The sequence below is a fragment of the Pipistrellus kuhlii genome, unplaced genomic scaffold, assembly GCF_014108245.1.
Source record: "Pipistrellus kuhlii isolate mPipKuh1 unplaced genomic scaffold, mPipKuh1.p scaffold_m20_p_1, whole genome shotgun sequence".
NCBI classification, from domain to species: domain Eukaryota; kingdom Metazoa; phylum Chordata; class Mammalia; order Chiroptera; family Vespertilionidae; genus Pipistrellus; species Pipistrellus kuhlii.
In genome coordinates, this window is record NW_023425404.1 from 15,209,326 (window position 1) to 15,226,872 (window position 17,547).

At 45.7% G+C, this 17,547-nt stretch overlaps 1 protein-coding gene across 5 annotated transcripts in view; it reads left to right on the plus strand.

Moving 5' to 3' along the window:
- The window catches only part of SLC8A3 (solute carrier family 8 member A3), a 120,418-nt gene that overhangs the window by 10,158 nt on the left and 92,713 nt on the right, over positions 1–17,547 (plus strand). For all 5 annotated transcript variants that reach the window (XM_036432821.2, XM_036432784.2, XM_036432830.2 and 2 more), the window contains exon 2: positions 14,879–16,727. In XM_036432821.2, coding sequence (XP_036288714.1) covers positions 14,941–16,727 — 1,787 coding nt within the window. In that variant the 5' untranslated portion in view covers positions 14,879–14,940. The remainder of the gene's footprint in view (positions 1–14,878; positions 16,728–17,547) is intronic.

The window sequence follows — 17,547 nt, forward strand, 5'->3', positions numbered from 1 at the left end:
GCAGCTTGTTTGACAGGTTTTAGCCTGAGCAGCTGGTGCAAGCAGCTTGAGTGGGGTTGTAAATTGGATGGGGTGAGGTCTCAGGGAATCACTAGAGCGGAGCAAACAGAAATGGCTGCCCTTCAGCCAATGACTGCTGTGAGCACCTCTGGGAGAAAGCCACCCCTGAGTTCCTGCCCCCATGCCAGACAGTCCAGTTTCTCCTCATATGTGTCTGGGTCCCCCATTGCCTCACCTGGCACTGGAGCTCAGAGGAAGCAGGACCTTGTAAGTTCAATTTGTGGTGCCGGCCTTTTAAGAGGAGCAACTGGGTCTCCAGCAGCCTCTATGTCACTGAGCCCCAATCCACACTGCTTTTTACAGCCCATAGTTCTTACTGCCCATAGGAACTTCTCTTTCCAGCTCTGGGACCCTGGGCTGGGGATTTGGTGTGGGGCTGGGACCCCTTGCTCCTCTGGGAAACCTCCAAAGACGATCTCCCTCCCAATGAAAATAGTGGCCCCTGTGGGTGCCCAGGCCAGCCCGTTCCATACTTCTGAGTCTCCTACAAGTCTCAGTGTGCTTTATTCTTTACTTCTCTAGTAGGACTTCCATTCAGTCAGCTTTCTGGTGGTTCTGGATGAGGATTCTGTATTTTAGTTGTAATTTTGATATGGTTGTGGGAAGTGGCAAGTACAACTATTTACCTACACTACCAACTTGGTTCTCTCTCTCCTGCCTCACTTTTGATGCAGGTGAAACAAGGTCAAGAAAGCAGGGGGTGTCTATGCCATTTATCAAAAAAGAGGCCAGTGGTGGAGTAAAAAAATCAAGCGAGGAACAGGCAACGAGGTGTCACGGAAACAGCGCTGAACTGGTGGTGAGAAGGTTATGTTTTAGTCCTTATCTTTCCTGACAATCATAGGCAAGACCCACTTATGCTCTCTGGGCCTTGCATTCCTTATCCATCAAAGAGGTTATGTTTGATGTGTTGATTTTTAAGCAACCTCCCTGGCCTGACAGTTCTGTATGGTGAAGCTTGTTCCACACTCAGTGAATTGCCTCCTGCTAAGAATACTTTTAGTGCCAATAGTACCTTCTGCCTGCAATTTGAAGCTTCCAGTTTATCTGTTATCCCATCGGATCTGTAATGGTCAACATGCCCAGCCACCTTGACTGTCTGAGGGTGAGGGACCACGAGCTGGCTAAGTGCCCTGATGCCCCTAGGTTGGCACTGCTATGTGGAGTCACCCCCCTCCCCCACTGCAACACTCCAAGGCATTCCCAGAATGCCTAGTGGTGCTCTAGGCCCCCAAAGGCTCCAGCCAGTCCTGCCTCTACTTCTGAGCTTCTGTCATTCCTTTTTCATCCAGGAAGGATGCATTTAGAGCCCTGTAGATTCTGTGTGGAACCACTCTGCTCAGTAGTTATCCAGGGGCCCAGCCCACCGGCTGGAAGAGTCATCCTGAGCCAGTGCTTCCAGGCTCTTAGAAGGAATTAATCAGAGTATCAACTTTAGGGAGAATCATTAGAAGAATGGGGAGTGAGCACAGCAGCAAATTCAGTGGTAGAGCAGCTGAGAACCCTAGGCATCTGCTCCTACCCACTCTTATGAAAGAGGGGTGCAGAGAACCCTCATAGTTGATTGTACCAGAAAATACCCTACCCATGTCTCAGAGAGGTGACTTTGACTGCTTGCCAGCATCCATTTGTTCTTCATTCAGGCAATGATATAAGTTAATCCTGTTATTTCAACACCTAAAAATTAAGAGAAATTAAATGGCATTAAAATAAAGCAAGCTCCTGGAGAATGAGCTGAGGAAAAGGAATATAAAGGCAGCTGATCACCAGCTGCCCCCTGGGTGGGTAACAGGGCAGAAGGGTGTTGGCACTCTCTCTATGGGTGACCACAAGAGCTAGGGCCCAGGTGCTTCCCTCTGGGGAATAGGCAGGGTCAGGAACAGTGCCCCCTAAGGTTGTCCTGACCCAGCCTGATTTCCTTGTAGGGGCAGGGGATGATTGTTCCTGGTCCTTGCTGACATGACACTGCTTTAGGCCTGGTGGAAGGAGACCTCTGGCAACCAGGGGACCAAAGCTTGGTTCTGGATCCATTAATTGTTGACATGGAGACTCTTGGCAATTAACTGAGCTACGGTTTCTTCATCTGTACGAAGATCCTTACAAGAGGATTAAATGAATCATGTGAGTGAGAAGGCCTTTATAAACGATTGGCACATAGAATTGCTTGATATTTATTGAATTAACGATGCACTATAAATATGGGTTATCATTATGCCACACACTATGGAGAAAAGGTGCCAATGAGAGGCCTGTAGCAGAGGAAGGAAATGTGTTTTGTAACAACTTACAATTGCCACCCACAGACTATGTGGTCCTGTTGATTTGCTGAATGAACAAAACTGCCTGCTGTCTGAGGTCTGTCTTTCACCATTGACCTCTCCCAGCAATTCTGAAGTCTTCTCTCACAGGCGCATCTGTCCACACTTAATCCTGCAGACTTAACATTGATCCGCTCGACAAGTACCGGCATTCATACTGTGGTCAGCAAAAGGGACACGTTTCCTGCTATCATAGAGTTTGTATTCTGTGACAGACCAGTGGACAAGTAGAAACGGTGACGAACTCAGCAAGTGATATGAAAAGTGGTGACAGTGTTGGGGAGCAGACACAGGATCACCTTTAGATCAGAGGAGTGGGGGAAGCCTCTGAGAAAGGGGCGACTGAGACATGAATGCAACTGAAAAGGTGACCTACGGCGATCTTTCTGTAAGGGTGTTCCAAGCAGAGGGAACAGTCAATGCCAAGGTCCAAGGGCAGGCGCTTGCTTGGTGTGTTCTGGAAACTTGGAGGATTCTACCTCCATCGGAGTGGCAGGAGTTAAGGGCTGTGGGTTAGGGAGTCCAGTAAGGGCGTGGGAGTTTCTGCAGTAGGAGGAGTTGCAAAGAATGGCATGATCTATTAGATTTACATTTAAAAAAGACATTTGGCTGTTTTGTGGCAAGTAGACTGTAAGAGATGGGGCAAGAGGGGAAGCTACTGTAGTAGTCTAGATGTGAGGTATAATGTGAATCTCCGGCAGCTAGTTCCGAGTGGGTCAAACCGTTGGCACTCATAAATATGGGAGCACATCTAGGCAGAAATGATCCTCACGGAACCTACAACTGTTATGGGCACATAGCAAGTGCCCAATGAACAAATCTGTAGGCAGAACCAAGCTTTCTTGTAATCACTCTAGGACTTGAGTTCGTCTCAATATTTTGGAGCTTTTAAAAATACTTTTTAGTTCTTTCCAGGTGGCTCTGTTGATTGGAGCGTCGTCCTATACACCAAAAGGGTGTGGGTTTGATTCCCCGTCAGGGCACATTCCTAGGTTGCGGGTTCCATCCTTGGTTGGGGTACCTACAAGAGGCAACTCATTGCTGTTTCTCTTACACCAATATTTCTCTCTCCCTAAAATCAATAAAAACATGTCCTTAGGTGAGGATTAAAAAATGCTTTTTTTTTTTTTTTTTTTTTTTTTTTTTTTTTTTTAGGTAGCAGTATTTCATAGGGGCAGTACCTCCCATGAGTTCATTTTCTTCTCTGTGAAACTGTGTTCTTCTTTGAAATAGACATGAGAAATCCACCTCCATGATGCTTTCAGCTAGTGTTCATGACTCCCAGAACCCACATTTAGATACTGATCTTGTGTACTTTTCTTTGCACTTCTCCATGGCAGAGACCTGCATCTCCAGAGCTTATCATTGTCTGGACTATTGAATCAACAAATAGTTATGGCGATGAGACTGCACTCTGGTGCCTTGCTTGAAGTCCAGGGCCTTCCTGCTGTCTCCCTGGAGCACCCAGAATTCTCACTGGCCTCATTGATCTCACAGTCACAGGACATTCCTGAAGCCAAACATGTATCGAAGTTCAATGGTTTTTTTATGTTGATTCCTTCAGCTTCCATTTCTTTGGGCCTGGAGATCCCTGAATGAGGAGGAACTTTGCAGGCTCATTGGGATGATGAAGGTGCCTGATACAAGGTGCCTAAAGGTCCTTGCTATGCCTCTTCATTCCTCTTTTACCATCATCTTCTGTTTTCAATTGGTCTCCAGCATGTATTGATTCTACTTTTGAAAGAGCTCTTAAATCCATTCCTTCCTCAGCAGGCCTGCGCTCCTTGCCTCTGCTTAGATTCTGATCATGTCTCTCTCAAAGGCTGTGAGAGACTCTGAACTAGTCTTCCTGCCTCCAACTCTTTCCCTGCTTTATTCACCTACACAAGGTCCATGCTGTCATCACATCTGCTATTCAAAGGAAAAACATTGATATTATCCCTCCTCTGATTAAAAACTTTCAGTGGTTCCTTATTGCCTCCAAGATGATGCCCTAATTCCTTGGCTAGGCGTACAGGCCTTTTTCTGACCTAGTCCTCACCTTTGCAGCTTTTTTCAAATGCCTTGTCCTTTAGCCACCCGGCTCATCCAGGCTGTCATTCTCTTTAGTCTGGGCTTTGTTACCATTGTGTGAGATGCACTGGCTTCTACCCAGTTCACTCCTGTTCATTCTCCAGATCCTAGGTCTAAAGTTACCTGGTTCATGGACTGGCCCTGACAATCTCAGGCAGCCTTAGAGCTTTCTTCCTCTGAGCTTGTAATCCTTGTTTTGTTGTAATTGGTTTTCTGTCACTGTTCTCCAGTGAAGTGTGTTCCTAATCAGGAATTATATTTTGTTCATCTTACTGAAATTTGAAAAACATTGCTCATAGCATCCCTGACAGATGGGATGCTCCATTTGAACACTGCCAAGAGTGGGGAAAATTACTGGATGTTATGCCTTCTATTTTTGCATACTTTAATCAATGTATCTATTCATTCAATAAATAAATACTGAACACCTACTACATAGCAGGCACTGTTATAGGCACTGAGGATACATAAATACCAAACAGGTAAAAATTTCTACCTTCTAGGAATTTTTATGTAGTTGTTTGTTTGTTTGTTTGTTTGTTTGTTTTGAGTGTGCAAAAAATGAGTTGGGTGCATTTTTTCAGTATAATTTAGTGAAAGCCAACCTGTGACATACAGACTGGGTTTCATGCAAATGCATGCATGTATGCATGAATAAATAAATGAACAAAATGAATGAACAAACAAAGAAGCCCTGAGGAAAAGTGTGGCCAAGTTAACCTAAGCCATTATCCTTAAAGAAAAACAACTAGAAACATGTCTTGCTGAACATGGATGAGTAGCATCATATTCCTGTGAAGATTAGGGAACACTGGGTCTTCTACATTTCTTTAGTAAAAGTGTAAACCAAGCTGACAGCAGGCTTAGGGAGAAACAGAGGGAAAATCTACTTATGTGCGTAGGGAGTTGATGCTGACTATCTTTGGCAAGGTATGAAAGTGAGAGTGCAGGAGGATAGGATGTTTGTTCATTGTCCAGATTAGAAAGGCTTTGTGGGACCCATTTGTGAGTCAGCTCGTGATACACCGAGAGTCCTTTTTCCTGGTCCAAAGAAAGTCCCTAATGGTTGGAATCTCTGAGATGCAAATGTATCATAGGCTATGTTCCTTGTCTTCTCTCCCTGGATTCTCCACTTTGGGTGTACTCAAAATCAACTAAGGAACTTTAAAAAAAACAACAACAACTAAATATCTAGGCTCCCCTCCCAGAGTCTAAAACTTAGGTCTCGAGTAGGATCCAGCTGTCTGTCTTTTTTAGAGTTTCAAAGTTATTCTAATGCACAACCTCTCTAGCATGTGGACCTACTGCTGGTAGTGCCTCCACCTTGGAGGATGACTTGAAGGCAGATATAAATCCAGTAGTGGGAGAAGTGGAACTTAAGTGGGCAAAGCCCTTCCTTTTCCCATTTCTCTGGCCCACCCTGTCACCGTTTGTGCCTCCCCAGATCTATTAAGGTCTTGCATAGGGCAAAATGGTCTGTCTTCCACAGAGCCTGGTAAAAGTAAACCTAAGAATCATAGAATCAACTAGGCTTTGAATCCTAGACTTTTAGGGGAGGCATAGGGGATTAACAGAATTCAGGTCCCTATGTCAAGTTGAAATCCCCCCTGGGAATTTACATGAATGTAGAAGATGTACATGTAAACAGGTAAGCTCAGGTCAGTGTGCCAAGTGCTTCAGTGATGAACAAAGTGCTGGAGGAACGGGGTGCGAATGACTCATTTGGGAACTGCAGGAAGAGGGTGTTGTCAGGGAAGGTTTCCCAGGGCAGGTAGAAGGTTCTGGAACTCTAGGTTCTTGACCTCAGGGCCCCAGATTCATATCCTTCTCTTTCACCATACCCTTTACCACCTAGGGTTGAAAAGCAGTCTTTGGTAATAGATAATCCAAGTTTCACAGCCCAGCAATGTCCCTCACTCAGCTAGTGGACCTTTAGTGAATTATCTGTCTTTGAGCCCAAGACTCCTCATTTCTAAAATATACAGCAATCCCTGTCTTATTGTGGGGTCCTTAGGGATTAAATAACAGCTATAAAAGTGCCTAACACAGTGCTGCCATAGAGTAGGTACCAAATGAGTAGATGTGACTTTTGCTGTCATTTTTAAAGTCCTGAACACAAGGAGATGGAGGCCTGCTGGTGCCTGGACCATTCAGGGGGGTTCCACTGGGATGGTAGTGCCTGGGAAAATGTCAGCAGGGTTCCATGAAGTTGTCATGTGGTTGGGATGCCACAAGGGTTTGAGGGGCTTTGGGGAAGGCAAAATAGTACAGTTGTATGAAATCGGAGAATCAGGAACAGTCAAATATTGTATCATGTACTATGGCAAGATTCTCTGTGTTCTAAAGCCATGCTGCATTGCAGCCACTGACCACATGGTTGAAGGAGCTGTGTAGCAACCAACCTGAGAGCTCAGAGCAGCACGAGAAAAAGATATCACTTCCCATGACATCATTGTAATCTATTACTCCCATAATTACTTGCTTGTCTCTGTCCCTCAGAAAATAAACTCTCTAAGGTTGGGGATATAGTATAGCTCATCCATGGCTGTATTCCCAATCACCAGCACATCTGCTTGGCCCCAAATGGGCATTGAAAGAGTAGCAGTTCAAAAAATGGACTTGATCCAAGGAGCTTTTGGTAAATCCAGAAGCTAGGTCCTCCTTGACTTTCTTTTGGGCTCCCCTTTTCTACCACCCAATCTTAACTTACTCTCTTATCCACTGAGGTCTCTTGGGGAGTCTCAAGTCTGTACCTGGCTCTCACATTATTCAGGCCCAACTCAACTGTGTCTATCCCTTCTTTGCCTTTTGAGAGACAGGCTGCCTGCACTCAAAGCATCTTTGTCTTAATGGAACTGTGGAGATCATCCAGCCCGATATGAATTTTTCTGGATAGGGAAGCTAATGCCCCGAGAGGTTCACAGACTCTTCAAAGTCTCACAGCTTGCTGAGGCATGGCTGGGAAGAAAGTTCTTTCCCCCTGCTTTCACATTTGGGGCTCTTTCACTGCTCTAGGCTGCCCTGGAGTATGCAGAGCCTCCATTCTTTTTTTTATTTTTTATTTTTTTTAAATCAATCTTTATTGTTCACATTGTTACAAAGGTCCCTCATTTCTTCCCCCCTCCACCAGGTTCCCACCCCACCCTTCGCCCCCTCCCCATCCCCCATTGTCCTAATTTATAGGTGCACAGTTTATGTTCAGTCTCTTCCTCCCTCCCTTTCCCCAATAGTAAATCCCTTTTCAGATAGTAAATCAGTTACTTAGCATTTTCTCATATCAATAATACCACCAAATGCCCAATGATACATTTCACACAAAAGACATTTCCAAATAGGTCAACCAGCCTCATCCAGGCCCCACCCAAGACACTCACAGATCAACACCCCAGCCCTATACATCCAGATCTAAGCCTTCATCACTTGATTCAGCAGACCCTCAAGTTCCCACAAAAGTTTCCAGCCATGTCTGAGAGGCCGCCATGGGGCAGGGGCAGGCGAGAAGTGAGCTGTTCCGGGCCTGGCTGCTCCGGGCCTGGCCTCTGTTGCTCTGGTTCGTTCCACAACCAGCTGCTCCGGGTCTGGTCACCGCTGCTCCCGACCTAGTTGCTCTGGACCTGGCTGCTGCTGCTCCGGGCCTGGCCGCACCCGACCCGGCTTCTCCAGGTCTGGCCGCTCCCAGCCTGGCAGCCGCTGCCCCGGGCCTGGCCGCACCAGACCCGGCTGCTCCGGGCCTGGCCGCTCCCAGCCTGGCAGCCGCTGCTCCGGGCCTGGCCGCACCAGACCCGGCTGCTCCGGGCCTGGCCGCTCCCAGCCTGGCAGCCACTGCTCCGGGCGTGGCCACACCAGACCCGGCTGCTCCGGGCCTGGCCGCTCCCAGCCTGGCAGCCGCTGCTCCGGGCCTGGCCGCAGAGTCTCCATTCTTGTGGTGAAGCCTCCATTTCCAGAAAGACTCTCCTTGCCCTCTCCAGGGCCTTGCTCAAAGACTCCCCCAAACCCTAAGTACATATCCAGCACAGTTAAAATCACGTGTTCTGGAGTAAGGCTTCCAGAATCAAATACTTATTTTTCTACTTAATAACTGTGATCTTGGGCAAACTAATCTTTATGAGCTCATATTTGCTTGTCTGTAAAAAGGCATGATGATAATAGTACTTCCTTTGCTATAAAGATTCAAAGAGATAATGCACAAAAAACAGCTTCGTTATGTTTTCCTCCTTGGATGCAAGTTCCAGTGGTGACAACCAAACCGCCTAAGCAGCTGAGGTCACATATTTCCCACTCTTGGAAGTGCAAGGGACTTAGTTCCTGTGTTTCTGGCGTGGGGGGGGGGGTGGGTAGGGGAAGAAGGGGAGAGCATGGCCATAGAAAGAGAGGGCTCTGCACTGACCCGCATGCTCTGTAGACAGAGGAAGTGACGAAGATGCAGTGCTCTTGGACTCGAGTGACACGTTGGATCCAGTGCAGCCTGACTGCACCTAAAATTTTAGTGTAAATTGGCTGTGATGCCTGTGTAGGAGCCCAGATTTAGAAGCAGAGAACGACTCTACACAGACTGGTGACAGGCCCGGAGCAGTGTTCCCATTGGAGAAAGTGGAGGGCGTAGGAGAGGGAGAATTTGCTCAGTCTGGCCTGGTGGCACTGTTTTATTAATGATCTGGAAGAGCAGAGGAACAGTGACTTTAATTAAATTTGCCAGTGATATTAAAAGATGTCAAGAGCTACTGCTGAGGACACAGGCACCTTGCAGATGGCCCCGGGGGGTGTTCAGAAAATAATCCAGGAAGGAGATGAGAGGCCGTGGGCTGAGCTGGGGCATCCATTCAGCTGAGGAAGAGGAATGTGACATGGGTACAGAGGGTCATCATCTGCAGACTGTCTACACACTAGGCCTGCCCTCTTCATCTGTATCTGTTCTATTTCCAAAGGATTTCTAACTGATCTTCCTGCTCTGGTCTTGTCCCTCTTACAGCCATGCCTAAACCCTTTAGCTGAATTGGTTTTTTCTGAACTACAAACCAGACCATGTCATTCTTCTGTTTAAAATCCTATCATTGGCTTTTCCCTGCCCTTAGGATACCACCCCATCTTCTCAGCCTGGCATATACAATGCCATAAATTGAGCCCTCCTTGCGTGTCCAGTTTTCTGAACACTCATCCTCTGCCCCTCCCCACAGGCCTCCTTGTAATCCCCCACACACAGCAGGCTTCCCCATGTCTTCGTGTCTTTGCTTAGGCCGTTCTCTTTGACTCGAATACCCTTCCCACTTTTTTTTTTTTTTTTTTTTTGACTGAAGCTCACTCATGCTTGAAGACTCATTTCAGGGATCACCTCCTTCAGCATGCCTCCCTGACTCCCCAGGCTGGTTCCGAGCCCTCCTCATGTTCTCTCTTATTATAGTAAGTGTGCATGTTTGTGCAGCTCTCCATCCCCTGTGGGATAGTACCCTTGAGGGCAAACCCGGTATCTTATTTTTCATTTTCCCCACCAGCTTCTAGTATCAGGCCTGGCAATTCACCTGCTTTTGTTATTTTTTGTCAACTTGAACTGATGGAAGAATATTTGGGTGGGAAACTGCATTGGACAACTAGCCAGTGTACCAAATAGCTAGTCTCTCCTGTTAGGATGTGTGGGGCTGTCATATTGCTCCTAAGACCCACAGGGGACTGGAAGCTGATGGAGGTTATGGACATTTTCTAACAAAGTGAGACATCTTAGTAAAATGGAGTGGTGAAAACCAGACCAGACCATTTTATGTCATCTCTGTGTGAGTTCTTTTTTTTTTTTTTTTTAAGATTTATTTTATTGATTTTTTTTACAGAGAGGAAGGGAGAGGGATAGAGAGTTAGAAACATCAATGAGACAGAAGCATCGATCAGCTGCCTCCTGCACACCCCCCACTAGGGATGTGCCTGCAACCAAGGTACATGCCCTTGACTAGAATTGAACCTGGGACCCTTCAGTCCACAGGCTGACGCTCTATCCACTGAGCCAAACCATTTATGGCTCTGTGTGAGTTCTGACTCTCCTACTTCCTTGCTTTATAATTGGAGGAAATGACTTAACTAAACCTTAGTTTCCTAAAACTAAGGTGGAATAAAAATAGTACAAGTATCATAGGATTGTTATGAAGATTAACTGAAGAAGTACTTAGCATTACCCCACAATAGTCATTTTTAAGTGTTATTTTTGCTGTTATTAATATCTTCATCATTTGGGATGGTTTTCAAGGATCGCTAGCTGAGTCATATTCCTGAGTATGCCTTAGGGCTGACGAAGAGCCTTCTAGAAACATTTGGGTTTCTAAGGGCTGGGATGGGTCCCCAGGATGTTGGGATCTGTTTCAATTGGTGTCGGAAGCACACAAAAAATGACCATTGGCTTGGTCATGAGAGGTGTCCCTCTCCCTCCAAAACCTGAGGCAGAAACCATTTCCGGGCAAGGCTGGAAAGAACAACTGAGAATTCACAGGTCATTTTTCTATCTTCAGTTCCAAAAACCTGGTGCAGGCATTTACTGGCCTCCTTCTTGCCTTGTATTCTTTCATCCTTTCCTTCAGTTCATCTGTTTTCTTAGGGAAAAGTCTTTCTAAATTGGCCTCTGATTCTGACCACATGATAGCTTATTTTCCATAGAAATTTGTTGCCACAGGTGTCCGTAAGACTGAGCAGAACAAAGACCATGATCCTCCTTGACTCTCCTGGTGGGTAAGAGAAGTAGGAGTCCTTGTCCCTGTTAATCAGGATAACTGCACTACCTCAGTGTTCCGTGTCCTTTGACTACAGAAGGCCAGCTTTCTTCCCTAACCTGTGGCTAGCCTGGCTTCCTGGGGCTGGCTGGTCTATCCAGCTGCCACCTCCTGTCACCTCGTTGGCTCTTGATCAAAGAACTGCTCCAGCTGTGCCCACCTTCTGTCTCCTCCTGCATGGGGCTTATCACAATCTACAAGGTATGGGGTTTCCAGAGGTCAAGGCAGGGTGCCAAGATCTGTCTCAATCCATATCTCTCCAAGGTGAGTGATTGTTAAACCTGTGAATGGGGTCTCTGGGTACATCACAGATTATGAGAGCTTTTTCAATCTTTCGAATATGGCTGCTGAACACCTTCAACCACTCTGCTCTTCCAGTCATTCTTGTAACCTTTTCTCTTCAGAGTGAAGTCAAAGCCCCAAACACCTGCTACGATGACCCCCAGCACCTGGACTCATGGGAAATGTGGGCCTCAGCATGTGGCTGCCATTCTGGGGAATAAGAAACCAAGTTAATCCACCCAGCCCTTTGGGAGGAAGGCATGCACCAAGGCGTACTGTGTCCGAAGAGAACTTTTCTTTGAGTACAAGCCTTGGGAGTTTAAAGAGGTCCTATATAACCTCTAAAACAGAGTGAGAATTTGTCTATGGTATTTGTATATTCTGTTTCTAAAACAAATGGCTCTGCTCAGATCATAAAATGGCTTTAAAGAAGGCCAGCGTTGGAGTGGTGTTGGTCTGCTCAGGCTGCCATAACAAAATACTATAGACTGGTTGGCTTAAACAACAGAAATTAATTTTCTCACAGTTATGGAGGCTGGGTGTCCAATATCAAGGTGTTGGCCAATTCCGTTTCTGACAAGAGCTGTCTTCCTGGCTTGCAGATGGCCACTTGCTATGTCTACAAAAGGTAGATTTCTCCTTCACCCCCTCTCTCCCCTCTCCACCTCCATTTCCCCTCTCTCCCCTCTCTTCTACCCTCTCCCTCTTTTTATAAGGTCACCAATCTTATCAGGGTAGGGCCCCACCCTGTGACCTCATTATACCTTCATTCCCTCTTAAAAGCCCTATCTCACATTGAGGCTTAAGGCTTCAACTCTTGGATGTGTGGGGGTGGAAGGGATAGACACAATTCAGTTATAGCACTGAATAAGCTTCCTTAGTGACTACATATATGATATTTGTTCCAAAAACATACACTTACTGAACACCTAACTATCTCACTATTAGGATAGATACCATGATAAACAGAATAGACACAGACTTTGCCTTTGTGTCATTCATAGTTTATTAGATGAGTTGGACATTAATCATATAATCTCACACAAAATACAGGTAACCTCAAAGCTTTATAAATGCTGTAAAAGAAAAAGAGTGTGATGAGAGAACATAACAGAAGGAGTTGGACCATTTGTGGGGGGCGAAGGAAAGTTTTCTTGAGAAGGCAACTTAAGCTATGATCTGGATTGTTAAGAATGGGGATGCAAAGAAGTAACAGTCATTTCAGGAATGCATGGATGATGTCATGTGCAAAGGTCCTGAGGTGGAAAACAACCTGATATGAAGTTCATGGTTGCTGAAGTGCAGTAAGAGAATTAATAGCAGGAGATAAAGGGAGAAAAGAAGGAAGTGGTATTGTAAGTCTTTGTTCTGTTTTTGTTTTTGTTTTTTAAATATATTTCTTTGTTGATTTCAGAGAGGAAGAGAGGAGATAGAATCATTGATCTTTTGCCTCCAGCACACCCCCACTGGGGATTGAGCCCACAACCCAGGCATGTGTCCTTGGCCAGAATCGAACCTGGGACTCTTCAGTCCATAGGCTGACGCTCTAGTCACTGAGCCAAGCCAGCTAGGGCTGTTTTGCTTTTTAAAAACAGATTAGTGTGGCTATATGAGGACATATACTAGAAAATGGCAAGAATTGGAGTGGTGAGTTCAGTTTGGTGGTTGCTGCATAGATTCATCAGGTGAGGAGTAATGGTGTTTTGGGCTGTGATGGTGGTGATAGAGGCCAAGGAATAGTTCATAGGATCTAGTGCTGGATTGGATAAGGGGCAGGTCAGAGAGGAAGGCTTGCAGATTTAGCCAGAGTAACTGGGTGGATGGAGGTGTTATTTTCTGAGATGGGAAACAGCAGAGGAGGAGGAGCAGGTCTGGATGGAAATGAGCATTTCTCTATTACTAGAAGTTCCCAACATGGTTATAGCAATAGAAGAAAAATTGGCAAGTAGTCTTTTTTTTTTTTTTTTTTTTTTTTTTTTTTTTTAACTATTGCATGGTAGAGGAAGAAAGGCCCTCATCTGCTGGGGAGTCCTTGCCCTAGATCAGTCCCTGAACACACTGAGAATCTCTTGACCACCGTTTCCATCCCAGACCCCCTGAAGAAGGTGAGGGGCATAGGGAGCCCTACTTTGTCGTGCACCATCAATAAAGTTCACTCTACCCAGCCAAATAAATAAATAAATAAATAAATAAATAAATAAATAAATAAAATAAAGCTATTGCATGGTTATTTGCATTCTCATTTGACCTGAATGAGGCAATGAGTGGAAGGATGAGTCTTAGTTTCAGTTGAGTTTCTTTCCATTCTTCTGAATTCACCTTTTAATGGCTTGAGGCCTCCAGATGAGGCTGCATTTTACCCCGAAATCTTGTCTCCAGTTAAAAACATTTGAGAGCCACTTGCACGTTTTATTAATAGTGATTTCTACCACTTGGCTCTTTCAGGATTTGGTTTGGAATTTGAGTGGCTGACTGATCTTCATCTTCCTGTAACTGGAAACCAAAACTCTTTCATAAGCATGTTTTGCTCGAGGGCTAAGAGCTGCTGTGGACTGGGTCTTAGGCACAACTTATAGGACTTTGTTTTAGCTACACTGCAGGAAGCACTCACTTCAGAATCAATCCTCTCGATCTTCCAAGCACTCTCAGAATTACAGATTGCCTGCAGAAGTTTTGCATTGAGGGCTCAATTACACATAGACAAGGTGTTGTCCTATTTTGGAGTTTAGCTTATGATAAGTTCAAGTCTTGCAAACCTATGTTATGCAAGATTCTTGAGTATGATAACATTGAGGTAAAGAAGACTGAAAACCCTAGAAATAGTATAAGTGGGGATGAAAATTCAGGCCATCTTTGGCCTATTTTAAGTTGATTCTGTTTAAAAATATATTTTTATTGATTTAAGAGAGGAAGGGGTGAGAGAGATAGTAGCTTCAATAATGAGAGAGAATCATTAATCAGCTGCCTCCTGCATGCCTCCTATTGAGGATCAAGGCCGAAATTTGGGCATGTGCTCTGACTGGGAATTGAACTGTGAACTCCTGGTTCATAAGTCAACTCTCAACAACTGAGCAACACCTGGGCTTAAGTTGATTCTTGAGAATTCTCACAGATAACAGTAGGGTTGGGAGACAGGACAAGATGGCATCACTTATGTTTCCATTACCAATATTCCCAGCTATTTTAAGCCATTCTACAACCGAGTCTCCACCAGATGGTCCTGAGGACACAGCAGCTATTTGTGTCTCCCACTGATATGTATTTTTCCAAGTGAGAGACTGCCCCATATGTTAGTGCAATATGTTATCCAAGATGAAATACCCGTTTGTATTGGTGGGAATCTGCCATTGCTGTCTCCCTTTTCCTCATGCCTTTTCCTACCTCTCTGGTCTTTTCTAGGTCTCTGGCCTGTCAGGAGGACCATTGGTGCTGCAGTGGAAGCCAGTGGCTAAGTCTCATGTATGGCGTGGTTAAGGTTGCAGCCTCTCACCTCTGCCTTCCTCCATTTTGGGCTGATAACTTTTGTGCTCTTCCTGAATGGTCTTCGAGCAGAGACTGGTGGCTCAGAGGATGTGCCCAGCACAGGGCAGAACAATGAATCCTGTTGGGGGTCATTGGAATGCAAGGAGGGTGTCATATTACCAATCTGGTACCCAGAGAACCCTTCCCTTGGGGATAAGATTGCCAGGGTCATTGTCTATTTTGTGGCCCTGATATACATGTTCCTTGGGGTATCCATCATTGCTGACCGCTTCATGGCATCTATTGAAGTCATTACTTCTCAAGAGACAGAAGTGACTATCAAAAAGCCCAATGGAGAGACCAGCACAACAATGATTCGGATATGGAATGAAACTGTCTCCAACCTGACCCTTATGGCTCTGGGTTCCTCTGCTCCTGAGATCCTCCTCACTTTAATTGAGGTGTGTGGTCACGGGTTCATTGCTGGTGATCTGGGACCTTCTACCATCGTAGGCAGTGCATCCTACAACATGTTCATCATCATTGCCATCTGTGTGTATGTGATCCCTGATGGAGAGACTCGTAAGATCAAGCACCTACGAGTGTTCTTCGTCACTGCTGCTTGGAGCATCTTTGCCTATATCTGGCTCTATATGATCCTGGCAGTCTTCTCTCCTGGTGTGGTCCAGGTTTGGGAAGGCCTCCTCACTCTCTTTTTTTTCCCAGTGTGTGTGCTTCTGGCCTGGATAGCAGATAGGAGACTGCTATTCTACAAATACATGCACAAAAGGTACCGTACAGATAAACACAGAGGAATTATCATAGAGACAGAGGGTGGCCACTCCAAGAGCATTGAGATGGATGGGAAAATGATGAATTCCCACTTTCTAGATGGGAATCTGGTGCCACCAGAAGGGAAAGAGGTGGATGAGTCCCGAAGGGAGATGATCCGGATTCTCAAGGATCTGAAGCAAAAATATCCAGAGAAGGATTTAGATCAGCTGGTAGAGATGGCCAATTACTATGCTCTTTCCCATCAACAGAAGAGCCGCGCCTTCTACCGGATTCAAGCCATCCGTATGATGATTGGTGCAGGCAATATCCTGAAGAAACATGCTGCAGAACAAGCCAAGAAGTCCGCTGCTATGAGTGAGGTGCACGCTGATCAGCCTGAGGACTTTGCCTCCAAGGTCTTCTTTGACCCATGCTCTTACCATTGCCTGGAGAACTGTGGGGCTGTACTCCTGACAGTGGTGAGGAAAGGGGGGGACACATCCAAGATCATGTATGTGGACTACAAAACAGAGGATGGTTCTGCCAATGCAGGGGCTGACTATGAGTTCACAGAGGGCACCCTGGTTCTGAAGCCAGGAGAGACCAAGAAGGAGTTCTCTGTGGGCATCATTGATGATGACATTTTTGAGGAGGACGAATACTTCTTTGTGAGGTTAAGCAATGTCCGCATAGAGGATGAGCAGCAAGAGGAAGGGATGGCTCCAACAATACTGAATAATCTTCCCTTGCCTTCCAGGGCTGTCCTGGTGTCCCCTTGTGTGGCCAAAGTCACTATCTTGGATGATGACCATGCAGGCATCTTCACTTTTGAATGTGACACTATTCGTATCAGTGAGAGTATTGGTGTCATGGAGGTCAAGGTTCTGCGGACATCAGGTGCCAACGGCACAGTCATCGTCCCCTTTAGGACAGTGGAAGGGACAGCCAGGGGTGGTGGTGAGGATTTTGAAGACATATATGGGGAGTTGGAGTTCAAGAATAATGAAACTGTGTAAGTAACTTTCAGTATTCTATCCCCTGCTATCCCTTGCCATATCCTTCTATCCTTCTGCACCATTTTTTAAAAATTTCCTTGGCTTTGTGTTAATATAAAACTTTGGTTCCATCACAGGTACGCAGGATCAGCAAACACTACTGGCAGTTTCTGCTTCCAAACTCTCCTTCAGTTTTCTCTCTTTAAAAATGTTTCTAGGCAAGGAATCCTGAGATAGGATTTCAGGACACCGATTTTTGTCTGCTGAAACACAACCTGGCTGGTGGAGGTGTGGGGTGACAGAAATTTTGATATCAGATTTTGGAGAATTCTTGTGATTAAGCAAGAGCTAGGAGATTACTTGGGTGTCTCCTTCCTGCTCTCCTTGTGCCAAGAGATTCTATGAGCTTTGAAGCCAACCCTTTTCACTCTGAGACAGTGATAGCCCAATCAGGACATCCTCAAGAAAACAAGTGACACTGGCTCCCCCACTCCCCCCAGACCTCCGCCCCAGTGCCATATTGTAGTAGTATTGTACAACCAGATTTCAGGTACCTCTCCTTCAATTTGGAAATTGCAAAATTGATTGAATCTTTGCAATCTGTTTAAATGCTTGTAGGCTCTTCAATGAGGCTTGCCTAGTCTAGGTGAGATGAGTCAGTATGGCTTGAGTACTGGAGGTATGTTGGAGGAGCAGAGCTCCCAGGGCAGCAGCCACTGTCTTTAGTCACAGGTCTAAGCTCCAAATTCTGTCTAAACAGTGAAGGAGATGCCTTTTGAGAATTGTGGGAGAAAACACATCTTCTGTGTGGTCATCTCTTTTCACAGTCTGGGATTC